The following is a 27,137-nucleotide window of genomic DNA, read 5'->3' as shown; positions in this document are numbered from 1 at the left end:
CTAGCAAAATGAGCATCTGCAGCATCCACAGGAGAAGTTTTCTGGACTCTACATCCAGCCTTGCCTGCACATCAGGAACATTGTGTGCTTTTGCTACAGTTCATAATGATTAAGTAGCTAGATGTAACAATCAAACTTCTTTTCTCTCCACAGTTAAGTCTAGCTTTTATTTGATTTCACCTTAATTTTGTCTATGTTGCACATACAGAAAAACTAAAAAAGCAGTGTGAGATGGAAGCCTTGGGCTTTTCTCCCCGTCCCACCCACTGTCCCTGCTCCGGGAGCGCTGCAGATCCTTTCCTGAGGAGCTGTCACTGCTGTCGAGGAGCTGCTGCACTGCAGGGATGGTGCAAGCCAGGCTGGACACAGAGGCAGAGCCCACAGCTCCAGACAGCTGGAGAGCAGAGCGTGGCACCTGTGGGGAAGTCGGGGCTGTGCCTCTTCTCAATGAACTTGGGAAGGTGATGAGAGGTTGGCTGGAAACTTAAAGAAAGCTTCCTCAGTGTCTGAATGGGCTCTTCATCCCAGCTACCACTACAGCTCTGCTTTAATAAAAATAGGTTTGTAATGCTGATGTTGCAGAAAGCACCTGTATTACACAGCAGGGCAGGGCAAGGTATCAGTTTTATTTCAGTATTTTATGGTAAGGGAGAACATTCAGAGTTGATGTGTAGGCTTTGATGTCCTTGATGGAAGTGATGTCACGCATCAAAGAGGAGGGGGGCAATAAAACAAGATGAGGTATTTCACCAGATGAAGAGTTCTGTCCTGAGACAGCTGTCACCTCTGAGTCCCCTTCGTGCTTTCCATATCCAATCACCTGGAAAAAGGTACCAGAAGAGAAATTGGGATCTCACTCAGTGTTTCTCTGCCCCATCAATTAACCTGAGATACTGAAATGCAATTCTAACAAGAACACTACTTATAAATGAAGAAAATGTGGATAACCAGAGTAAAAGTTACAGCACAGATCTCTGCACTCTGCTTGAAGGTGGCAACAGGAGCTGACAGACACTCACATGTACACTGAGCACTTTCCTCTGGTTGCTTCTGTGAGCTTGGAACCAGTTGACCAGGTCTGCTTGTGTAATAGACTTGAGAGCTTCAATCTGAAACCCACAGGAAGGAGGTTTTAGCAGCACAGTGGTGATTCAAGTCATTTTAAACATAAAAGTATTTCCTCTGCAACCTCTACCCCATGGGATGAAAGAACCTTTTAAAAATAGCATGCAATTTTAGGCCCAGTGTGTCACTAGTAGCATAAATCCCATTTATGCCTTTGAAAGTGCTGCAAAGCCAGTGTGGTTTTTGTGTCCCACAGCTGCAGAACACCCACCTCCCGTGCCAGCCTGTCAAACAGGTACTGCTGGGTCACCACTTCATTCCAGTTCCTGTCCACTTCTTCCCCAAGGTGGGAGTCTTCACATTCCTTCAGTTTTATCAAAGCTGTTACCTACACGAGAAAAAGACAATTAGCTTTAATGGGTTTAACACTACCTTAATTTACCATCACAGTCACTGCAGCTGAAAGAAAAGCTGAATTCCATTAACGAGGTGGCTCCTTGCTTTTTGAGCTGAACTGCAAATGGCCAGAGAATGTTTAGGGAACAACAGCAGAACAGCAAGAGGCAGGTTTTAAAAGGTGAGGCCTTTGTCCAGAAAACCTCAGGAAATCACCAGAGAGCTGTAACTGAATCATGCAGTTCAAAAAAGCTTTTCAAGATGACGTTTTACCTGGGTGCTAAATGCCTCTTCAGTTAAATCCTTGATTTTCTCTTCAAAGCAAGAAAGAAACTCCTCTATTTTCCTGTCAACCAATTCAGAACTAAAAGAGAAACAAATAATTAAATTAGGCATGAAAAAACAACAAAAAATCCACAAAACACTATTAAGGGGTAAAGTAGCAGACCCCACATGATGAGGAAGGGACAGGCTCACTTCCCTCATCCCCTGAAAAGCTCACTCATCTGAGAACACCTGGTGGTCAGTTTGGGCAGTGCTCTCATTTTCAGCTCTACACAGGCACTTCTGGTGCCCAGGCACCCCAGGAGCCACTGCTGTGATGCTGCTGGGGACCTGCTCTGCTGGGGACCTGCTCTGGTGTCCCCAGCTGCAGCCCTGAGCACGGCAGAGTTAGCAGCTACGGGATCAGGACTGAAAGGGAATGTGGTGTGATGGATCCTGAGGTTTCTGACACATTAAAACCCTCACTGATTACACAGATCTCAGTAGTGGAAGTGTCCAAATGTAAAAATCAGAGGCAGCAGCACTGTGCTAATTAAGCTTTCACTGACACAGTGTTATTTTTCAAAAGTGGCACATTTTTCAAATAACCCTGCATTCCCTTCACATAACCCTTGTAATTCAAAGGCCCGGGTTTGAACAAAACCATAGCAGTGCTGTGCCTGCTGACCATGAGCCACAAGAACAGCTAGACAGGATTTACAGCATTTGAACTCTCCTGGCAGAACAGCTTCAAAAGGGCAGGGGGATATTTTACTTAGTCTTGAGATTACTTTTCACTATTCAAGTCAGGACCACTGGAGTTTTAAGCAGCCTGAGGCTACTGTTTTATTCAGTTGCTGGTTTTGAGTCAGGATGTTGTGACTGTCAGCAGTGTCCCTTCTGACATCCCCTTGAATTAAAAAATCCCTCTGTGGCCTGAAACAGGAGGGAACCCTTAACTGGGAGCAGGTGACTCCCACAGCCAGGGCTGGAAGAACTTTCCCCACAGAGCACTTACTTGTATTTAGTTGCCTGGGTTGCCACTGTGACTGAGAAGCCAAGAATCCCAGAAGTGTTCCTGCAGGTGGGGTACACGTGGTAGCTTAAAAGAAAAAAGGACACAAGCACAATTAACTTTTCATTTACAGGACGTGCTGCAAGTTAAAACAGTGCTGGTACTTTAGACAGAAAAATCTGAGATCTAAATTTGCAACAGTCTTATTTTCTTTGTTTTCTGCATTGCTACGTTTCGGTGTTTTCTCAGCTTTAGGAAATCCTTTTAAACTTGGGAGTGTTCGTATTTGGGTTCCTGCAAACTCATCAAGCAGAGTGAGAGACCCAGAGCTGTGAAAAGCCTGCTCCAGTTTCCTGAGGTAGCAGGGTGCCTCTGAGGGAGGCTGCTCAGCACCACAGAGCTGCTGTGAAAACAGCCCTGGGGAAGGGGGGCTGAGTGTGGAAGTGCAAGGAACAACTTTATGCTGAATAATTCCGAGTTAACACACTGGTAATGGATGCAATTCTTACAGAAGTCAAAAGCAACTCGGCTTGCACCTTGTATTGATGGGTGCTTTTGGTTTTGAAGTGTTGATATTGCTGTTTCCATTACAGCAACTGAGGATTAGCCACTGTGCAGGAAGGATTCCCAGAGTGACACCACCAGAGTCCACTCAAAGCAGGAGTGTAGGAGCAGGTGCAGGAGGATTCCTCCCAGTGAACTCACCCAAGGGTCTGCTTGGTCCTCAGGAAGTCAAAGCAAGGCTCCTCCATGTGCATCTGAAACAGCACAAAGGCACAGCAGAGGTGACACTGCCCTGCAGCCCCTCATGGGCTCCACACAGAGCACGGGGACACTGAAGTGCCCCTGGCCAGCCACAACCACTGCCCTAAGAGGGCTCAGTCCTGTGGGTTGGGAGCTACAGGAACAGTCTCCTGGAGTGTCCATCACTGCAGCATTTGGGGACATCCACCCAAACATTGCAGCCAGAGGCAGCAACAGGAACATCCTGGGGCCACTCAGCCCCGTGGCCTCAGCTCCAAGCAGTGTTCAGGGGGGACAATGTGCTGAGTTAGGAGGCACAAACATGAACTTACCACAAGCAGCTCCATCAGGGTGTATTCCCTCAGGTTCCTGGCACCTGACTGGAAAGAGAATGAAGAATTTAGGGTGGGTTTAATGTGATTGTTCAGGCCACACCTCAGCCTGGACTGCAGCACTGAGGGACAGTTCACAGCAGGGACAGATAGGATGTTCTGGTTTTCTCTGAGGGGACAGGCCCAGCCCGGTCCCCAAGATCAGAGCTGGGGACACCAGGAAGCCACCACAGCACTAACCCAGCTCCCAGCACCAGTACAGGAAGGAAGGCTTCAGGGAACACCCCCAACTGGAATTCAGGGAATCCCATTTGGGTTGAGCCTTGGGGCACAGGGCCTGTGCTCACATGAGGTGTGTGTGTCCCCTCTGTGACATGCCTGTGCAGAGCCTGCTCTCAAGGAGGGGTGGTGCCAGAGGGACCAGGCCAGCACAGCCCCAGCACACGTTACCTGGTAATAGACTGTCACCTCGGAGTTGGCATCGCCCTTGTTGAGAGTTTTCACCTTGCAGAGCAGGTGGGTGTTTGGCAAATCCACCACCCGGAACTGCACGGGGCAGGGATGGGCCAGGGGGGCAAAGTGGAGCTTTCTGGGGGGAGCACAAACAGCACAACTTCAAACACCTGCTCACACCTCGGCCAAAACCAGAGCAACACTCAGACATTTACACACTTGGTGTGACATTATTTTCCCCTTCCCCAAACCAGAACTAGGTCTGCTTAAACTGCCACCATCAACAGCCACCTCCTGCAAACACCAGAGGGAAGAAGGGAATTTCTCAGCACTCCCACTCTAACTCCCTCCTCCAGAAAAGAATCTTATCTTGATTATAGTTTTCATACAATAAGCAATTAAAGAGTCAAGAGATACTCACTGAACAACATAATTCAGGAAATCCTTCGCTTCCTAGGGAAGAAAGCAAACATCAGTTTAATTTAGAAGATAATTATTACCCCAATTCACAACCACACACCCCAGGACAGCACTTGAGAGAGTGAGTCCCAGGCAAAAAACAGCTGAGCTGTCCTGCTCCCTACCTCCCTGCTTCCTCTCATTGTCCCCAGTCCCTCCAGCCTCCTCTGCACCACACTGCAGAGTCTCCACATTGCTTTTTGCATTTCTCCAGAAGGAGAAGGCACGAGCCAAAGAAATAGCACCAGCTATCCTTACTCCATGTGTTTGGCACTCAGTGAGGTTTAACCAAACCATGCAGGCAGTCAAATTCCCAGGATAAATGTGCTCTGAGAGAAGCCTCCTCCTGTGGCACCACTGTGGGAATTTCTCCATATCAAATATATCGATACACCAAACAATATAAAAAATGGTGGCAACAGGAGAAATACATTACAGACATCTACTACATTTTTTCCTATCAGCAGTTTAAATCCAAATTCCTGGAAACTTCTGTTCAAACTGGCAACTGTGCACTGCCATTGGCTTATCCCCAGGAGCACTCCTGAGGTGTCGGAGGTGAAGCTGCCCAGTACCCATGAGACTCCAGACTGCCAGAGCAGAGGCAGCATCAGAGCTCAGTGTGCCAAAGCCCAGTGTGAGCACTCCGGCTGCCGGGGCTGCACTCACCCTGCTGGTGAAGTTCCCTTGCACGAGACCCTCCACGAAGAGCTGTGACTTGAAGGCAGTGACGAAGGCGGAGAGGGCGTCGATGGAGAGCCCCTTCATCAGCGTCTGGTACTTGTCGATCATGGACCACCGGCCGTGCTCCAGGATCAGCAGCCGCACGTCCCTGCAGGGCCACGGGGACACAGGCACGGCTCAGCAGGAGCTGCTGCCTGCCAGAGATGCCACTCCTGACTGCAGACAGGGAGAGGGCTCCAGGAGCCCGTGGCTGGCTGTGCCCTCCCCCAGCAGCCGCTGCTGGCTCCAGCTCACTGCGGGACAGCGGCTCCCCGGCTGTCGGCTCTGGCACGCGTCTGCCCCGCTGCTGCAGAGCTGCTGGGGCTCCCTAAGGCACGAGCAGAGCCTGCAAACAGCCCCGTGAGCACAGAGCACGGACCCCTGAGCTCCTCAGCTCAGCCTCAGCCACTGCTGCCCTCCCCCAGAACTCACTTGGCCAGAGTCTCGGGTTTAATGAGGATGTTGTAGTATGTCTTCTTCAGCTGCTCTGTTATCATTTCAAAAACTGCTGGAGTAAAGCTGAAGTCAGACAAGTAATCGATGATGAGCTGAAACAGAAGCTGTAAAGAGAACAGTTTCAACTGGGGTTTTTGTTGGTTTAATTTAATGCTATACAATAATATAAAATTATCATTAATAAAATTATCGTTATTGAGACATGGAGCATTACTAAAGCACGTTCCTGCATTCTGCCAGATGTTCTTCACTAAACAATTCTATCCCAAATGACTGTTTCAGAAGGGCAGTGTTTTTACACAGTGAATAAGCTCAATATCCCAAATCAACAGGAGTTCCCACATTCCATTGAAACAAATCTAGCCTGGAACCCCCAACATTTCTGTATTCAATATTCCATTTTTTCCTTTTACAGCTGACCAGCACAATGACACCACAACAGAGACATCATTCAGGATTAAAAAAGAGAATATTCAGACCCTGTTGCTTGTGTATTTGGCTTTTTCTGCTAAAACTCCTATTAATAAGTCTGACAGGTGATTAATGGTCTTAAAGCTCCAGCAAAGCTCTTGCAATGGAATTTAATGGCTCACTGTGTCCTCTCTGTGCCTGCCATGTCTTACATGAATTTAGGGAATGGGAACAGGGATCCCCTATCCTCTCAGGAAGCCAACACAGAAAATCTGCACCCAAAATGAGCATGTTCAGAAGCTGGACCTCCAAAGTCAAATTGAAACCAAAATCTCTTTTCAGACACCCTTCTCCAGACTTAGAAATGGAAAGGTTCCGATCCTCTTTATGGCCATGGGAGACACAAAGCTCTTTTTATAGGAAAAGCTGATAAAATTTTCATGGAGATACAATTATTACTTAAAAGGAAGATTTAAGTCAGCCTGAAGTCAGTAATTTGAGCTTGTGTAAGTTCACACAACTCCATCTTTATACAAGAAAAAGCAGCACATTTGCTACATTACCCTGCCAGAGACCAATTTTTCTATTTAAAACATCTCATCCAACCATTCAGAGCTCCAGAAAAGCACACACACTGCAAAGCTGCAGGCATGAAAGCAGTGAGGAGAGGAGCAGAGCTTACAGGTAGTTTGTGATTGAATCCTTTCACTCTGATGATCAGGCCATACTCTCCAGCCACCAGCTTGTACTCCAGCTGAGCCACGTCTGCTTCATAAGCTGGTTCCCCCAGGTTGTGGGAAAGGATGTTTACAAATGTATCAAACAAGACTATGCTGGAGGGAGAAAAGGGCAGGGGGTTAAAAAGAAAGGAAAAAAGGATGGGCTAAATATGAAAGTTAAGCCCAGTGAGCTCGATGGTACGTGCAGTGAATTCCAACAGAAATGGGAGTTGTGTAAAATGAGATTCAAAAAGAAATTTTCCCAAGAAAACAGAAATAGAGAATGCAGGTTTCCCTTTGAGCAAAAAGCACATGACACTACTTAAAAATGATCTGGACATTCAGCAATGTGTCAGGATGTCCTTGAAATACGAAAAATTCTAGCTTCACAAGATTTAAGGTTTCTTCAAGGTAAGAATGCACATTTTAACAAGACAATGCTCAAAACATGGAAAAAAATCACAGCAAATGAAATTATTTCACTTTGTGTAAAGGCATGGGGGACAGATAGACTCGGTTATGCTCCATACTTGAGTAATGGGATGATTATTTATCTACCAAGGTAAAAAATAATAATAAGCTAGAGCAAAGCAGGCTACACAACCTGGCAATTGCAGTCCCTGCTTTCAGGTTTTTGTTATTGCCTGGATTCCAATTCAAAGATTAAACTAACACTCCTCATGAAAACAGATTTTAAAAGGCTTTCCCAAAACATGATTTGTGCAGGTCTTGGCAGGCTTATGACAACAGCACTGTGACACTGGTCACAAGTGGCAATGGCAGCCTGAGGCAAGCCAAGTGCAGCAGACCCAGAATGGCACCCAGAGCTCTGCCTGACCCCAGTTGGTTTCTCAAGGCTGCTGCAGCCTCTTCCCCTGCTCCTGCAGGCTCCCAGGATGCTGGGACGTGCTCAGGACATGACTGTGGACTGCTCTTTTCAGGAGCAGCTCCTTCTCTGAGCACTGCTGCTGTTCCATGGCTTTTCCCCAGACTTGCCCTGGGGAATACCACACCATGAACTCCTCACACATCTGCTGGCTACAGGCAGGACCTGCTGCAGAACCATCACCAAACTGCAGATAAAACCACAAGGAAGGTGGGTGTGAGAAAAGGACACCTTATTCTATTCCTGCTTAAAATGAAAGTCTCTTCCCAGTTTTTCACTAGGTATGGTAATTTAGTTACTCTGCAAGGTAATCATAAATAATACAATCCTCACTTCTCTGCAGACTGCTGTATCAATGGAGAGATCAGATGGAATCGAACATAACCTGGGGAGGAAAAGGAAATTTCAATGAGCAATTGTAGAGAAAGTGACAACTTTCTGAACTCAAATATATTTCCATCAAGTTGCTCTTTGGTGACAATTTGAGTTTAATGAAAATGGTCATTGGTCATTCATCTATAACACTTTTTTTCTTATTTTAAGTCATCATTAAATGTCTCCTTCTTACTCCAAAAATCTTCCCTTTGAAGTACCAAATATGAGAAAATAAAGCTGTGCTTTGCAGAATACTCCCATGGCATGACCACTATAAATAGAAAAAGAAAACTTCACAGAACATCTGTTTAAGAGACACTTAAAAACTGTGACATTCTGCTTGAAAGCAGCAATATATTTTACACCCTTGTCTCTGATCCAGGCTGTATTTTTCTCTTCTTGTAGAAGAGACTATGTCCCTTCTAATTAATGTGCTCCTTCCTTCTCAAGCCCTTGTCTCAGCAGCATATTCTGTCTGCCCAATCCTGTTCCCACACAGACTGTTCAGAAGTCAGTAAATTTCAGTGATTCCACTTTTCAACCTGAGGTATCATCAGGGTGTCTTTGTTGCCTTAGCTCACCTGCTTCTGTTTTATTGTAGCTCATAAACATATCAAAAGGACCATGGAAGAGCTGACAGCAAGCACTTCAGTTTAAATGGTGAACACTACTACGGATTATTTGCCTTCAAATAAATTCCAGCTGGTAAAAACAGGGTCTTGCTATTCAGAAAGCCCTCAGGCATTTACCTTTTGGGATTTTGAATTTATCATCCTTCCTGTACCAGAGACAGCCTTGTTGTGTGCTGAGTGTTTTGACTGGATATTCTGTTTCAGGGCAGTCAGCAACTTTCAAAGCAAAGTCGGTGGCTAACAAAGAGAAAAAGCACACCAAAACCACATGTTAAGTGTGTTTCACAGACACAATCAGCCTCAATTCATCCAAATCTTCAAAAGTATCAAAAAATACATTTTCCCCCTCCAGTTTTCTAAATTATTTGTGACAGTACTTTCCTGGACCCAAAGAACATCTCTTTTTCACTTCCACACCAGAAGAGTGGCTGAAGCAGAGCAGAAGTGGACACAAGTCCTGGCTTTCATTTCATTTGCTTTTGGCAACAAAGCCAGAGGGTATTTAGATGCTTTCAGAAACAGGAGGATTAAGCAAATAAAATTCTCTTCTAAGGTGTCTGAAGCTCTGTATTAACTCTCAGTGACTGTGAGGCCTGCTCTGTTATGGATATATAATCTGTAATTTTATATACCTTAAAATAACTCAGTTCTTAAGCTTATAAATAAAAGAAGAGTAAATAAAATTCAGCTGAACAGAGTGCTCATGTTTTTTTAATTTGCAAAAACCGGCTGATACCAGTTTTGGTTGTTTCTAAACCACAGCAAATTCTCAAATAAATCACTGGGGAAGACTTCACTCATGCCCAGGTGCCTTACCTATGTATTTGTTTTCCTCTGGAAGGTGTAAATCCGGATTTAACTCAAAGTCACTGTCCCATAAATCACTCCAGTACCTGTCGATATCTGTTAAAAACCATGAAATGCATTAGCTCAACAGGAAGGGAAGGCCATCCTATTTCCAGACATCTTTTCCCTATCTCCAGAAAGATCTGCAGTATCACAGCAGTTTCTTAACATCACCCCATTCCTCAGGACTCTTTCTAAATCCCTTCCTACAAAATCTTCTGGAGCAGGACTGAAGCAGCCCTATTAAAAATAAAATCAAGTCTGCCTCAGTAACCCAGCTCCCCCTACACCCTGTGCTCCATTGCTGTTCCTTCCCCTGAATGGCAGCCAAGTGCAGCTCGCTGGGAGCTCTGCCTCCCAAAGGAACTGCAGGAGTGGCAATCCACTGGCAGCAGCCAAAGAGCAGGTTTGGGTGGCACAGAGACTCATGGTGAGCTCAATGAAGCACTGAGGATTCATTTCCCCACTTCAATGCACTTGTATTTTGTGTCGTCACCCTTTCACTTCCTGTAATGCAGGAATCAGACATTCTCAGCTCCTGCTGCTGCTTTACCTTCCATGCTGTACTGAGTCCCAAACCACTTCTCTTTGAGGTGACACTGGCCTTCGTTGGCAGCAGACAGCAACACCAGGTTGGCTCTCTGAGGGCTGAGCTGGTTCAGGGCATCAGCAATGATCTACAAGTTTCAGACAATATTTCAGTTCAAATGCAGCTCTGACTGCCTGAGCCAGCAAAGACTTCTCAGTTGGAATGCAGGAAGAGCAAGACATAAAAGCTTACAAAACAGATTTGTTTCTGAATACAACAAGTGTTTCAATTAATACAAAACCTGTGCCTGCATTATGTTTAATTACAAATGCCTGTATTACACAGTATGCACATGTTTTCCTTACATCAAAACATATAATCAGAGTTCAAAGAACATTTACCTCTGGCTTGTATTCAAACAAGAGCTGGTCTCCTGTCAGAAAGTCTTCCTTCTTAAACAACTGCATGTTCTCACAAAGGTTTTCCACATAGTCAACTGGATCTGTCTGCAAGCAAAGAAATAAAGCTATTTGTCACATAATTAGAAACCCAAGATACCAATTTTCTGTTCTGAGAAGAGCTTGACTAGTCAGATATGTTGCGCATGTGTTGGATGCTGTGCTTGTTAAAGCATTTCATTTAAGTTATTAAATTAAATATATTTCATAACCATATCTAATGTTCAGTCTCCTCTGAGAATCAGACACATCATCTTTGTAGAAGAAGCCTTGATTATGCAGTTTACAGGCATGGAATCTAAGTTAAAGACCCAGCAGAATGCACTCCTTGCCTCCAGGGGACACAGGCAGAACCCTGCAACAATTCAAGATTTAAAGTGACCTGGAAAGCACAAAGCAAGGAAGTGCAGCTGCTGCACGAGTACCTCTGGCTCTGCTCCTTTCCCCAGCTCCCTGCCATGATGTGCAGGGTGAGGAGGAGGAGGTTCTCCTGTTTGAACATGAAATACACGTTGCCTTTTAGCAGGGTAAGGCTGCCTGGAGGACCAGGCTGCTCCTCTTCTTGCTAAGTGCTTTAGGGGTGTTTGCACCAGCCAGCACAGGACTGCACAGATCCTGGCTCAGACAGAGAGCACAGACACCTGCAAAGAGCTGAGCTTGGCACATCCGTGTCTTGTAAATGTAGTGGGAAACATGCCCAAGGATTTCTTAGACAACACACACCTGAGGAAACATCAAACCCCTCCTAGGCACCCTCTAACCATTCATGCCAAGCCCTGCCTGTGAGACCATCATTCCTTAGCACAGCTCCATCCACCAGCAGAAAACTGGGGTTCCACAACTAAGCCATTCTTCTGCCTCTGGGATTCAAAACCCTGTCACAAAAGCACACACAAATCTATGTTCCTGCTGTATGTGATATTTCTATGGATGGATTTGTTTTCCCAAAAGGAAATTTCAGTGCCATTCAAAGAAAAAAAAAAAAAAAACAAGTTACCTGTAAGAAACAAAACATTGCTAAATGTAGTAGGAGTAAGAAAGTTTAAACTGAAAGAGCTTGCCTAGCAGTTAAGGAATAAAACACCAACATTAAATTCTGTAAGTGAAAAATCTCAGTATTTCTCTGCCTAGAATATATCTCTTTTCAGCCAAATATAGCCTCATTAAGTGCACAATGTATTTCTTCTCGAATAGAACTTTGAAAATGTGTTTCAAAATGAAAAGATAATTACTTTTCATGGTTTACTTATTTCAGAACAGTGGATAAATACCTGTTCCTGGTAGTGAAATTCATTAGCTTCAATCTTTTGTATTTCTTCCCATATTCTGCAAAGGAGGAAGAAGATAATAAAAGTGGATTTTCTCCATTATTCCACAACATTTACCAAGAATCTTAAAAAAGAAGCCTTCCAGGAAAGGCATCAATGGTGAGATCGATGATTCACTCAGGTATAAGACACAGAAGCCAATATTAAATGCACTTCCCAAAATGGCATTTCTCAGAACTGGCAGAAAGTTCTTCTATTTTCCAAAGAGAAAAAAAAAGTTAACTAACAAGAGTCAAAATCTGATCCCAAATTAACATAAAGGCTAACACAAGGACACCCACTCCTGACTTCCACAGACCTGGCTCAACAAATTCATTTCAAATGAACACAAAACTGCACCTGACCTCTACAAGAGTCCAGCTTACTAAACTGAAGGAAATCACATCACAATAAGTGAAACTGAAAACCACCAAGAAATAAGCATAAACATTTAGAAAATTTCTTTTTAAACTTTTTCAAACTGACATGTTTTCCACACAGACAAGTTTTACTAGTGACTCCTGTTTATGCTCCAGGAACTCCACAAAAAGTGCAAATAACAGGATAATGGAGAAGGACACCACCACAAATATCTGCTGGAGTGGCAAACACTTGCCTTTGATCCGGCCCCCTTCTCTGCAGCATCTTCACGTACTGAAACACAACGTGGGCCACCTGCAGACAGAAAGGAACAGGTTCATTTTTCCAGACCTTAGGGAAACAGCAGGGAAAACAAGCTGCAGGACACCATACCTCATAGAAGTGCTTGTAACCTTCATCAGTCAAAGTCACAGAAATGCTGAAGATGGAGTAAGTGGAGTTCTGTTCAAATCCTGTCTCTCCATTTCCTCCATACAATGCAAGGGCCCAAAACCTATGGAAGAGTGAAAGATACTTATTAAATAATCCTTTCAGCTTGTTTGAGCTTAGCTAGAAGCAGTATATCACAGGGTATCTTTATTTCAGAGGCTTTCAATTCATTTACAGCTTACACAAAGCCTTTCCAGTTTAAGGATGTGACCTCAGGATACAGAATTAAAGAAAAACAGTGAAAAAGCCAAGTAACCTTTTGGAGATCTCAAAGATCAGTCAGAGATGCTGCTGATCCATGAGTCACAGACAAAAAGCCCATTTATTTCTTACTTGGGTTTATCATCACCTTACAGAATATCACTACAAAACACTGATAAAAAAGGCAGGCTTGGCCTGCTTTTACATTATAGAAAATAAAAATACACAAAATAAGAGTTTATCTGTATTTGAATGAGATCAAAGCATTTAATAACCATGCTTAAAAACCACGTACTTTTTCCTAAGGAAAGAAAGAACACTGCCTTTGCCTTCATGTCCCACCAGCCAGGAAATATAATGAAGAGGCTTCACCCTAAGAGAAAGTTTGGAGGAGATTAGATGCCAGGAGGTAACACATTTCACAGAAAGAATTCAAATCACTGAGCTAATGACTAAAATATGCACTGTCTCTTTTTTCAGGGCAAGTTTTGCATTTTCAGGCAGAATTAAGATAATAAGGTGAAAGTGTGGGAGTTCAGAACATAATGACTGATCTGAGGCAGTGAGGAAAGGGAACTGTATCTGCAGCAGTTTAATTCATTTTTAAAATGCCCCCTTAGCTGAACCAAAGTAATCAGTTAGACAAGTAAATGAGATTCTTTGGTTTGTTGCAAAAAATCAATAAATTATTCACAGCATGAACATGGTAGAAGTAAAATGCAGCACAGTGTACCTGTAATACTGTTCTTGTGGGGGAAGTGCCCAAGTGATGGTCAATGAATGAACTTTCCTGATTGGAACAACTGGACACAAATAAATTGATTAACTAGAAATATACATGATGAGACATAGATAAGAAATTTTACATAATGCAGAAAGAATAGTTAAAAACTATTTAAAACCACACAGAATTACTCTACAAAGTATCTGGATCACCCAGAGAAATTTTTTTTTTCAGCATTCAGGTATTCAAAACATTTAAATCCATTTCACTTACCTCTGTAAAGCTTGTGAAACTCTGGTGTGTCAAAAGGCTGAGTCAGATGGCCAAAGCTGGGTTTGGGTAAACCACTTGAAAGCAAAATGGAAGTGTGATGTTACTGGCAGGGGTTCAAGGCTACTCTGAGATATTCAAAGGCATCAGAACCACAGCTCTGCAGGACACCAGAGAGCCTGGAAAGGGCCCTTTTTAAAGGGTGCAGTCCAGCCTCCCCCCAGCCCCAGGGAGGTTCCCTGGTAGGCAGCCTGCTCACACAACTGAGCAATAACCAAGATGTGGATACCACCCCAACACCTCCCCTTCCTTCTGTACAAGAAGCACAAAATCTGCTTGTGTACAGCCAAGAACAGCAAACAACATCCTGCGTTCACCCTGGACCCAAGGAATCCTGATGGATTGTCTTGTGGGGCAGGAGGGATGAGGAGGGGTATGGCCAGGACAGACAATGTGTCTCTGAATGGCATTAGGCTCTCACAAGAGCATTTCCAAGCACCACAGAAATAAATCTCTTGCAAAAGGGAAAAAATGCTTTTCAAGTTAGCAAAGCTTTTGCAGACTCCCTTTTTAGAGGGCATATTGGAGTGAACCACTAAAAAAAAAGATTTATTTCTAACCCACTGCCACCCTAAGGATGACACTTAAATTCCAGATAGGATGTTAATTAATTTTGCTTCTAATTATTTTTGACACAAAGCAAAGATAAGCAATGTGAAATTATAATCTAAGTTTGAATGACTTATCATAAAGTCAAGGCATCAGCACATATCAAGCAAACACTGCTTCAAGTTAGCACCACACAGCTCACAGCCTAAATAATTATTGAGTAGAAACAAAGTCTTCCTGGAACAATTAACAGTGGTCTTTTATTTAAAAAGATGCCTTTTTTTTTCACCAGATAAGAATGTTAATTAACAAATGGTAATTTCCTTTGCTTCTCCAGTAAGGAATTTTTTTAATGCCATTTTAAGAAGAGATAATTTTATCATCTGCAATGTCTTTATACATCAAATGAATCTTACTTATTTGGGATCTCAGAGAAGATTTCTGTCACCCACTTTTCCAATGTATCCAGTGTTTCTAAAAAAGAGAGAAGAAAGACAGAAATGCAATTTCCTCAAGATCTAAGACAAGTTACCTTATCTCACCAGTTCAGTTATTTCAAAGAGGCTGCAAGTCAGTGTATTTCAAAACTGCAATGTTCTAAATTATAAACTTCAAAGCTGTTGGTTTGAGCCAATTCTTTACATTTGTTGAGCTGTATCCATGGCCACAGCTCTGGGTTTGTGTAGGGGGCTCAAATCCTAGGCTGACACAACTGGGATCTGAAGTTCAGCTGCAGTGACTGCAAAAGGAATTACTGTCTTAGGGATCTACAAAATCACCAGGACTTTGCAACTCGTTCTGTGTCTCTCCAGATTACACACAGGAGTTTTCCCCCTCAAACTCAGTCCTGCAGTTCTAAGGATTCCTTCTCCCCATCCTCTCTTCTGAGGGAAATAAGTTACAAACCAGAAAGGTTTTTTTAAAATAAAAACTTTTCTTGTTTAAGCAACTATTCTGAACTCCAAAAGTGATGTTGTATATGTAAACAGCAGCAGTTAAAAAGTCTGGATGGGGTAGAGGGAGGATTCGCTGTTGGGTTTGTTTTAACAGAGAAGGAAATACAAAAGTGACCTGGCTGGTTATCAGTTACCACCATTTTCTTCCCAAACACCACAGAAAATATTACAATATTGTAATTACAAAATTACAATATTTTCTATTACATAGAAAATATTACAAGATATTACAATCATTGGCTAAATGACTATTCAAGAGGCATTCAGCACCCTAAGCAGTTTAGTGTCTAGACCAAAATTAAAAGCAAAGGAGAAGAAAAGAAAGAATGCCTCTCTTATTACCATCTCCATTTTAGGGATGGGAATTGTAATCAGTTTTAGCATTCAACAAAACTCCTCCCTAAACACAAACCTAACTTGAAAAACTTCTGAGAAATGTGTTTCTTCTATTCTCAGCAGAAACAACCCATAGGTCTGCAGTTCTCCCCTGAAATAAAGTTCTAATCCATTTTTATAGAATTTTTCAAGCTATGGGAGAAAAAAATAGAACCTCTACTCCTCCTAGACAAACAAGACAACTGGGAGATTCAGTCCCAGACTCCCCATCACTTGCTGAGGAGTTCCACTGTTGATGACAGAGAAATCAGCAGCATTAATTAATTTAACTGGTTTGACTCTTCATTGCTACAAGATTATTTCTGAAATGTTATCTTTGAGATTTTCCCTTCTGTGTTAACATGGAACCCACTCAAAAGGTTTCTCAAGAAGCAGCAGGATGATAATGACACAGCACAATTGCTCAGGTCTTGTTTCATTTGGAAACCAGGCTAAAATCTACATATAAATACCCTCTGCAGAACTGGACAAGCCACTAGACTGGCTTGGGCTACAGCTGGACTGGTTCCAAAAGCACCAACAGCAGCAACGAGGCTGTTTTTAAGGAGCAACTGGTGTTACCTTTAGACTGGACAACCAAAGTCATGTAGTGAGCAGAGTAATGGCGCTGCCAGAATTCCCTCAGCCTGGTGTAGGTGTCGATATTGTTCAGCTTGGGCTCGTGCTTGAGGGTGTCTGCATTACCTGCAAACATCACAGGGGAGGCAGGGCTAGTTATCCACACAGCAAGAACACACATGGTGAGAATTCACTTTCCTCCCTAGGTCTAATCATGGTAAAGCACATTAAAAATACCTAATAGAAATCTGGAGTGAAAGGAGTGCTAAGTGAAACTGGGTATTTTCTAATCTCTGGTTCTTATCCAAAGGACAGCTGATATTTTTATGACAAGGAAAGTCAGAGTCCTCCTGCATCATCACATCTGTGTATTGCCAGTCATTCCCTCGCCAATGGAACTTCCAGAACAGCAGAGGGAAAAAGAGGAGGCAATATGAAGTTCAGTGTATGTCACCACAGAAATTTATAAAAACAAGCTACACTTCAAAGCTGGTAACTCTAATACCCATCAGTCACACTGCTATTTACACACTCATCAGCATCACGAGGGAGAGAGGACTGGACTGTCCAAGAGAAGGACAAATTTCCATTCTGCTCCCTTCACATGGCTGTGAAGGTCTAACTTCCAGAAATTCAACAGTGAATTATTCACTTTGAAAAGCCTCCCTTGACAAACAACTAGAAATAATTTATTTTTCCAAGAAATTCTAATAGCAAAAAATCCCAAGTTTAAGCAAGATGGAGATGACTCAGAGAGCACTACCTTTGTGTTAAGAGAAAGTTCCATAATTATACACCTTGGGCACCCAGTTATAACACAGCAAAAAGCAGTACCAGAAAGAAAAATATCTTAAAAAGGAGACAGCTGCTTTTATTCCCAACCATTTTCCTGTAAAATGGATAATTGCTTGAACTCTTCTGAACAAGTTTAATGGTTGCTGTGATATGGCAGTTTATGTTAGTGCATCTAACCACTCAAACTTCTAAGTGGTTAAAAGTTTAAGTATCATTACCATTTTATAACAGAAATTCAGGACTTACCCCAAAAGAATTTCTTCATAGGATGTCCAGGCCTGGCAAGACTCCCAAATAACATCTCCTTTCTGTTTGCATCAGAGGGCCTTGCAAGCTGATACTCTGTTAAATATAAGAATTTGCAGTGGCATGCATCAAAGTTTGACATCACGTTCCCACAAAACAAAGCACAAATCCCAGCCAAACTGAAAAGGAGACATACCACACAGATGCAGTCTGGAATTTCTTTTAATACATGAATGCAGTAGTGAAATAAGAAAGACTTGCTAGTAGTAATGAACGTAAGAGGAAAAATGTAGCTCATTGCTGAGAAGTAAAGGAAGTGTCAAGAAGGAAAAGCATGTAAAGCACCAACTTGTCCTGTCTGAATGCTCCATGTTAAGTTCAATAGGGACAAAAGGCTATCAATATTGTACAGGATCAGGCCCTGCAGTAAGAGCCAGAGAACAATTACAAACCTGTTCCTACCATATGTCACACAGAACAACCCCTAGCCTAATAATGAAATAAGAAATTGAAAAGTGAACAAGATAAGTTTCTAAAAATGCAGTTTTACAACCACTTTACACTAATCTAAATATGGGGCTCTGCCAAAATCAATTCACCCTCCTGAACTGCATTTTCCCATTCCTGTTTTGCTGGTAATAACAACCATGCACAGCAGAGCTGCAAACTAATTCCTGGCTGGGCTCTCCTGCAGCCAGTTCAGCAAGCTGACACCATTTCCTGGGCAGCACATTACCATGGTGTCACTGCAAGGCAAGGACTGGTTCTGCACCACCAAGGTGTAAAATGGCTGAAGCTGCTGAAGAACCACACCTTAACTCAAAGGCAGGTCCTTGTTTACACTGACTTTTATCTAAATTCAAAGATCAAATCACCCACTTTTCCTTGCCAGAAGGCAGATAAAGAAAATTACTTGGAATAAATATTTGACCTAGTTGGGACAGCTGCTATTTTTTCCTAAAACAGTGACATTTTAGAGGCAGTCTGGGAGTATCCATCACATATAAGAAAATTAACAATCCACTTGCTTCTGTGCCTGGTTTACCTTACTTCTGGGAAGTGACTTTTTAGTTATTCAGGTGTTAGAATAAGGAGAGAAGTAAAACCACCTCAACTTATTGTATTAACTCTGCACAGGACTGGAGAGAGCTCTGGGGCTGTGCTGGAGATAAAGGCATTTTGTTCACTGCAGAGCATCCACGTGCTCATGTAACTGCCCTGCCAGTTACTGCCAAATCACTTCAGATTATTAATTTCCAATTAATGAAAATGCAAGGGTAAACTCTCATAGTGCTGGCACCACATCCAGTCTTTCTTCCTCTAAAAGCCACTGATGTCTAACAGCCACAAAGCTTCAATTCAAGAGTTTAATCTCTCTGGCAAGTTATGTGAAGTTGACTGAAGTCCTTAGAAGGGGAGTGCAACACAGAAAGCAATAAACAGTATTACAAAGCAGGTTTTGTTTTAAAAAGATGAGCTAAACACACAGGAAAAGATTCTCTTACTTACCACTGTCTACAGCCTCCACTTCTCGATCTATTGCATCCCTGATCATTAATGGGTGAATGAAGAATTGTGCCCACCTGTGGAACAGAAAAATTAATATATTTTTCTTCAGTGTCTATTAAACTAGGGCAAAACCCCAGTAATTAACTTACATTAAATTAAATTACATCTACTATTTTGGTTTACAAAGTTGCTGGACTTAATACAACCTATGTCATTCTTGACTATAATGTCTTGAAGAAAGACAAAAGTCATCAGAAAGCAAAAGGCATGGCTTCCCAGCTCCAGAGTGGGACTGAATTGGTTGGATGCAGTAGGATCTGGCACTAATGGGTGCAGGACTATCTGCATTACATCCTAAGAATGATCACACCACATGAGACAAGTGATCCACCACGTCTGGAATCTGGAGCTGACAGGGACCAGCATCAGATGCTTCAGAGGAATCCCAGTTGTTCCTCAAGAACAACATGACCACAGGGGAGGTTTCTTCCTAACTCCAAGAAACAAACTGTTGTGAAACACAAGTTTCAATATCCATTACAATTTTATTATCTCTATAAAAGTCAGCGTTGTCATCCAAATAAATTTCTTCTGTATCCTGAGAGAGCAGAGCACTGGAAAGGGAGAGATCTGCAGTGCATGGAGACTCTGCAGAAGGCTGCCAGAGAATCTAATAGTTCTGTTTTGTTTGCTGGGGTTTTTTAATGAAAAACTGAACTGGCTGAAGCAAAAGGTTAGGAGCAATAAAAGGTTAAAAGTAATATATCCGTGATGGAGTTCTATGGCCAGAAGACCCATTACACTGAAGACAACTGAAAGGTGATGTCTTTCCATTTCTTCAGATCCACAAGTGCTGAATGAGCAGAATTCATCCTCAGCACTCATTTATCTCCTTTGTATGAAAAGCTGTCCTACAGAACTCCTCATTTCTGTTTCCCTCTGCACTAAGCAAGCTGTTGTGACAGATTGCAATTACATATTTTTTTATTCTTTTGCACTTCCAAACATCTTAAAAAGCTGAATTAATCTGCAAATGGAAGCTGAAATTGGCCTAGTAAAGTAAAATTTAGGTTATACTTGGAAAAATGTGCAAAGGCTTGCTCTTGTGTCGAAGTAAATTTGCAGTGGAGCCTATTCTCCTCCTGAGGTATTTTATGGCATCAAGAATATTCAGCTACACCCCTATGAGTGAGAAATTCCTCTCACTGAAGGAAACCATGCCAACCAGTGGAGCTTTGTTGTTCCAAAAGCACAAAAGAGCAAGTTAAGCACTTTCTGGCAAAAGAGACATTCAGCAGTGAATAACCTGCACGGGGTTAAATGCCTCCTTCTGAGACACACATTGTACCATAACTTTGAAGGCTGCCTGAAACAAACTAACAATTTAGAAAAAACAGTAACTATACCAGGACAGACATTTCAAAGGATGAGTCACTGGGATTCTGGGAGCACTTCCCCTCTGATCAGTTGTCACGTTGCATAACATTTCTCCTGTCATCAATGCTACCAGTTTAAGAGTGCCAAAACAACCAAAGAACAGCATGTGTTAAGACTTAAACATGGGTCCTACATAATCCCACAGCAAAAAAACCAGCAACATATCCAAAGGGAAACAGCTCTTTCCTATATTCAGTATCACTGCTGTAGCTCAGGTAGCTATGGAAGTTCAGCAACAGCTTTGATCACCCCAAAATGAAGAACTGGACAACTACACCCAAGTTCCTGAGGCACACGCAGACATTAATTAACACCTAATCACCATTCATACAAAGTTACCTATCCAGAGCTTCTTTGAAGTACTTTCTTTGCACATCAAACTGGAACACTGTCCTCTCACAGTCCGTCGAGGCGTTGTCACCGCCCCCGTGTTTCTTCAGGAACGCATCAAACCCGTTCTCATCTGGGTACTTCAAACTGCCCATAAAAACCACTGCAACAAAAAATCACCAACAGTGCCAAAATGACATTAACCTGTTAATCCTGACTGCAGCTAGAGCAACCCCTCTGTGACTGACCCACAGCTCAGAGGCAGAGGAAGCCTGGGTGATCTGCCCAGTACCTGCTGTAGTTTGCCTCCAACAGTGCCCTCCCAGCCAGGCCAGGCAAGAACAGTATTTTGAAACACACCTGGTCAGAAACTTCACGTGGTTTCTGTGTCCACATTACTAATTCATCGCCCTTTACCAGGAGACAAATGTCTGTAGCTCCAACCTGGTCTACAGAGCCACAGGTAACATAATTCCCCTCATTTTAAAGGGTAACAACTAAAGTTGGTGTGAGCTAATGCGCAGCTTGGCAAAGTGAATGAGACACCTTCTCCCATATTAAGAACTCTTTACTAAGTCAGTATTTGTGTAAAATCACAAGCTCATGAAAATAAATTCTCAAATAGCCAAATTAGGAATTGATGCTAAATACTTCACAAATGCAGAGCTACATAGCACCCATTTTGCATGAAGCTGGAGAAGATGAAACAGGAGCAGATACATACTATGTTCCAGGAAGTGTGCTAATCCAGGCAGATCTTCAGGATCAGAGAAGCTGCCAACAGCAACACAGAGGGCTGCTGCAGACTAGAGAAAATACAACATTCTCAGTAAAAGCTGCTTCAAGAAACACTTCAGGAAAATGACAGAAGAACAAGATGAATCAATTGGGACAGGCACAATAAAAAGGTCTCGTCTGAACACCTAATCACACGGTTTCAGACCTTAAGAAAAGTTCACTATGTATTTTTGCACCCTACAGTTTTAAGTACATACCTGCTTTTCTGAACATCCTCTCTTTCTTGTCTCTTCCTTTTCAGCCAGCTCTTCTAATTCACTGTCGTCAGAATCATTGAAATCCTCATTACCTCCATCGCTGTCCTCACTCTCATCCCCCTCATCACACTCATCATCATCTTCTCTGCCATCTTCGATCTCAGCTCCAGAGTCATCATATTCATCACTGCCCTCTTCAGAGTCATCATCATTATCCTCCTCCTCCTCTGAAGATGTTGGGGCACCATCCAAGTAATTCAAATCCGAAATCAAAAGTGCACATAAGCCATTCTGCAGTTTGATATACCTGAAAGAGAAATTTTGTGCAATGAATATATTCATTTCCTAAGTCTGAATTTTCAGAATTGTAAAAATTTCATTATTTCCTGTAATACTTTGAGAGTGATTTCCTAATGAAAATCTAATGGTAGCCAAGACTGAGCAGTTTTAGAACAGGATAGTAAAACATTCTTCTGCTATTCCACAGCTCTAGGAATAAGAAGCAGTTCAGGGCACTAGGAGAAGCCCTTCTCCCCATAAGGTCAAGCTCACTGATTCTGGATTTTATTCTTCTCTTTGTGAAACATTTAAGCTATTAGCACTCGCTTCATGCACTCAGGACAGGCAAACCTGAACTTCAATCATCATTTAGGCTTGTCAGACTCTTGGAAACAGGTATGATGTGACAGAATGAAGATTTTAAGTTTTTGCTTCTAAGTAGGCCCCAGAGCATTTGATTTGATTTGTTTCCATCAATGGTTTTTAATAGATGGGGTCTGCAGATGTAGCAGGCAAGTGTTAGAAAGGAGAGAGTTCCTCTGCAGGCTCCACAGAACCAGCCACAGGGAACTGGCTGGGTTCCTATCAAGAAGCAATAAACAGTTCTCTGTGCATGTTTAAACATGCACAGAAGTTTTTAAACATGTGTGTACACATATAAATAAAACCCCACAAGCCCTCTGTGCAGCACCCTTCTACAACTTTTCGCTCTGAGGACTGTGAGCACCAATGCTCTGCACTACAAGAGCCCTCATCAGTATTCATCTACCATCAAATCTGGAACAGAGTCACAATTTATCAAACTAGCCAGAGCATCCCTGCCAGGAGCTTGCACTGGCTAATACAGCAGCAGCAGCAGAAAAGCAGGAATGCTGGTCCAGAAAATACTTCACCCACCCTATGAACTAGTGTGATAGAGACCTGTGGTATCTGATCTGGCAGAAACACACAAAAAAAAGAGCAAGCTAGAATAAAATAAACCCATGGTCACATCCCACGCTCCCAGAAAAATCTGAGTTACAGAGCACAGAATCACAGAACAGTCTTTGTTGAAAGGGCCCTTTAGAGGTCATCTACTCCAACCCCCGAGTTTGTACCAGGTCAGAACCTTGCACTGTGGACACAGCTCCTGACTATCAAGTCTATGAAAAAGCTAATGAACAAAGCCTGATAGTTGTGTTAAGGTTATGACTCATGACCAGTCACCCAAAGGGAGGTGAACAGAGCTTACTCTGGGCCAGGGTTTCGTGGTCATGAACACACCCAGTTTCCTTGCTGCAAAACTGCTGAGCAGGACAAATCTGCTCCACCCAAAAGCACAAGTGCATCTGAACTCATTCAAACTACAGCACACACTGTGTAACTTGCAGGGATGCTCTGATCAACTGCAGGAGGCACAGAGAGTGCTGGAATGTCTATGAACAAAGTTAATCCTCCTGCATTGTGAAAAAACTTTTGCGAATTCACAAAAATTTGTGACCCGTTCTCACCGAGTATGTGTCCCACTGCACAGCTGCAGCACTCCTGAATGTACTAAAACACACTCTGCACACGTGGGTGCTTCAGCTTCTGGTTAGCTGAGAGCCAAAGCCACAGACAGCACCTTCCAGCACTTCCTTCTCCTCCACACAAACTCTGCCCTGCAGGTCTGCACAGCTCCTGGAGAACCCCGGCCCCCAGCACCGGTGGAGAGCAGAGAACAGAGCAGGGCTGCTCTTCCCGAGGAACAAGGTGCCATAAAGCTGCTCAGCCAGGTGTATCCAGCAGCTCCTGCTGATCCTCTGCACAGAGCCCCATTAAGCTAATGGAGCAGATTATACTAATTTTACATTGCTCATCTGGAGGCTCGTGGGTGTTGCACACAGGACAGAAAGCAGCCGGCAGCAAGGACACGGCTGAACCACGGCCGGTGCTGCGGCAGGCTCTCGGATTTCACTCCAGCACGATTTAAACAGCTTAGGTTATCCAGAGCACAGGCACCACTCACACAGGTGTTCTTTACTTTTTCCATGTTTCAGTCCAATGGAAAAGGACAAATGTAACTAATATCCACCACTATGCAAAATACAGTACAAAAAATGCAATGGCATAAGGTAGAAACAGAGGCAAGCACAGTCCAATTGCTTTTTTGAAGGACTATACAGCAATGATGCAAGTAAGGCCAAATTATAAAATCCAAATTCTTAAAAATACTGCTTAAGTCTCCTGCATAAGTTTAAGCAGGATTGTTCTCACACAAAGTTTTTCTTTGACAATTGTTTAGAAGTTAGTATTGAAACACATATCACTGCATGGTAAACACTGAGAGAAATGCTATAATTTCACAAATGACCATAAATACAGGACCATGAAATTCCATATGTGGATGAATGTAAATAAAACATACATTTTTGGTAAATATAACTACAAAGTCACAGCTCTAATGAGCAAACTGTTATCATGACAAATATTTTGTCCCAACAAACCCACTTCTGAAAATACACCCTGCAATCTATGTCAGAGCTCCCTTGGTTTTGTGAATGTTATTTGAGAAGGCAAAATAAGACATTTTCCATTAAGTTAAGACTGATGTCACCAGACACAGACACTAAGTCCACTGTGACTGGGCTGCAGCACACATCACTGAAACGTGAAGAGGGGAAAATGTGCAAGCATCACCACATCACCTGCCAGGACACTCCCTCAGGAGGTTTGGGACATCACACCAGGACACAGGTGCAGCGTGGCTGTGCTTCCAGACACACTGAACTTCTCTTCCATAAGGACAAAGTTTGTACTCTGCCAGGCTCACTTCACACACATGGAATTCAGTCTGAAAGGATGCAGTTCTGTGCTTCCAACTGAAAAATTCTTTTAAGAATGGACAGTAGGATTTCTGCAAGATTTTGGTACTAGTTTATGCTATAAGCAAACACTCTCTCCAACTCTCACATGCAGAGGAGGTTCCTGAGCATCAAAATAGGTAGTGACAGCCTCCAATGGATTTCCCAAGCTTCATCCACCAGTGTGCTGCTTCAGGCAGCAAAGGCAGGAGTTTCTTAACCTGACAGCATCAGCACTGTGAGCTTTGCAGGAGGACAAGCCTGCCACAAAGTAGCATGACTAATGCCATCGGGAGAGGCAGGCAGAGATCCAGAGGAAGCAGCAAGGAAGTAGGGCAAGAAGGGAGGGAGCAAGTTTCTCCCAGAGCCAATGGGCACAGTGCTCTTCAGGCAGCCAGCAGGGAATCTCACTGTCAGCCAATGTCACTGCAAATCCAAACTTCGCCTCCAGGCTCAGGCAGCAGATTCTCCACTGGCTGCACAGATTAGACATCGTGAAAAGTAAGGATAAATTTTAAAAAGCAGCTCTAACAAGGGCTGGATAATCTTCTGTCTTACAGGAAGAAGTTATCAGAGTGTCCTCTCAAGAACAGACTGCCTTGCATCATCCAACAAGCTCAACCTCGGCTGGAGTTCTCATCCTAGTCTCTCCGTGGGTCTGGGCCACAGACGCTGTGGGCTGTGCTCAGGGAAGCTGATCTCTTTCATCAGTTTTCGGGGCATTACTCAGAAATATTGAAATAAAAACACCAGCAAAATGGCAGCCTAAAAGCATTTTGCCTCAACTCACAGATACTTTTGCGTTAAAACTGAGAAACTCATCTAAAACACGAAGAGTAACAGCTTTTAAGTTGGGATCTGCTCTGAAATACTTAAGTCACGCTTTCGGAGAGGAGCTGCCGGGCCGAGGGCTGCGAACTAACATGACTCGGGCATTGCCGTGCCCGGAGAACACCCAGCACCGAGCAGCCTGAGCACAAGGGCCGACCCCCCCGCCCCGTGCCCGCACACGCACCGGGCAGCGCACCCTCAGGACGAACACAGCCGCCAGCCGCCCTTCACCACAGACAGGACCCAACGCCCCGGCCACCGGCACCAGCCCGGCTTCCACTCCCCGGGGTCCCCGGGCAGACCCCGGCGGCAGACCGTCCTCCCGCACCCGCCCTCACCGGTACTGCTTGGGGTCGCTGGGGGACTTGACGATGTCGGGGTCACCGAGGTTGTGTTCGGGACCGGCCCCGCCGCGCTCTTCCTCCTCGTCCCCGTGAGGCGAGCGGCCGCCGGCGTCGCGGCCCCCCTCCGCGGCCTGCTGCCCCACCGCAAGCTCCGGGCTGCCGTAGCCGCACGTCGCCTTGTTCCTGCCGGGCATGGCAGCGGTGCCGCCGCTCCACAGCGGCCGGACAACGGCCCGTCCCGGCCGCCAGCCCCCGGCCACGGCCCGCCCGCGGGGACCCCCGGCCGCCGCCGCCCGCCCGCTCCGAGCGAGGGCGGCCGCGAGACTGCGCATGCGCATGTCTGCGCGGCGCTCCCATTGGTGGAGACAAGGCTGCCGGCGTGAGCGGGTGGGGGAAACCATAGATGGGGGAGTGAAAGGGAGGATGTGGTCCCTTTCAGGAATCGGGCGGAGCGGGCAGAGAAATCAGAGGGATGAGGAGAAGGCGGAAGACTGGATCCAGATTTCGGGGACTGCTCCATGCGCCGCCACGTTTCCATGAGTATGCTCGCCAGCCGCTTGAGCTGCGCTCCCCTGCTCTCGCTTTGGAATAGTCCAACAGCCAGCTGGCGGAAGCCAGCCTCCTGCCCTCAGCTCCTTCACCGATTGGCCAGGCTGGCTGTCGCTCAAGCCTGCAAGGACCAATCAGCTCTCGGGCCGGCAGTGGGCAGCATGGCGGGCCCGGGGTCGCTGTTCCGGGAAGGCGGAGCGCGGCGTGTCCCGAGCGGCGCCGAGGCTGCAGGACAGAAACCGCTCTTTGTTTTGTGCCTGCCCCTTCGGCGGCTCTCTGCGCTTTCCGGTTCGTGGGTATCCTTTTCCCCCCTCACACTGCGGTGCCGACGGAGCGGCAGCGGGAGCGCTGCTCTCCCTCTCGGCTCAGCAACCCTGGCGCTTCCCGACGGCGCCGCCCGGATCCT

General features: G+C 44.3%; 1 protein-coding gene across 1 annotated transcript; it reads right to left on the bottom strand.

Annotated features, from left to right (window-relative positions):
- Positions 1–144: 144 nt before the first annotated feature.
- On the bottom strand, positions 145–26,536 carry NRDC (nardilysin convertase). The gene is made up of 31 exons (XM_038144865.1): positions 26,177–26,536; positions 21,907–22,213; positions 21,636–21,717; positions 20,921–21,074; positions 19,145–19,218; positions 17,636–17,731; positions 16,598–16,720; positions 15,101–15,158; positions 14,079–14,152; positions 13,815–13,884; positions 13,377–13,454; positions 12,824–12,944; positions 12,687–12,745; positions 12,035–12,089; positions 10,707–10,811; positions 10,330–10,453; positions 9,747–9,833; positions 9,048–9,167; positions 8,257–8,308; positions 7,001–7,151; positions 5,884–6,011; positions 5,398–5,560; positions 4,691–4,722; positions 4,267–4,405; positions 3,817–3,864; positions 3,446–3,498; positions 2,744–2,827; positions 1,735–1,825; positions 1,337–1,453; positions 1,020–1,109; positions 145–820 (listed from the first exon to the last, which is right to left on the bottom strand). Exons 1-31 carry the CDS (start codon positions 26,518–26,520, stop codon positions 626–628), a joined length of 3,474 nt encoding a protein of 1,157 aa, XP_038000793.1. The 5' UTR covers positions 26,521–26,536; the 3' UTR covers positions 145–625.
- Between the last annotated feature and the right edge of the window lie 601 nt (positions 26,537–27,137).

Source organism: Motacilla alba, chromosome 8 (genome assembly GCF_015832195.1).
Source record: "Motacilla alba alba isolate MOTALB_02 chromosome 8, Motacilla_alba_V1.0_pri, whole genome shotgun sequence".
Classification (NCBI taxonomy): Eukaryota; Metazoa; Chordata; class Aves; order Passeriformes; family Motacillidae; genus Motacilla; species Motacilla alba.
The sequence above is the reverse complement of the archived record's forward strand: the minus strand, read 5'-3'. Positions and strand labels throughout refer to the sequence as shown.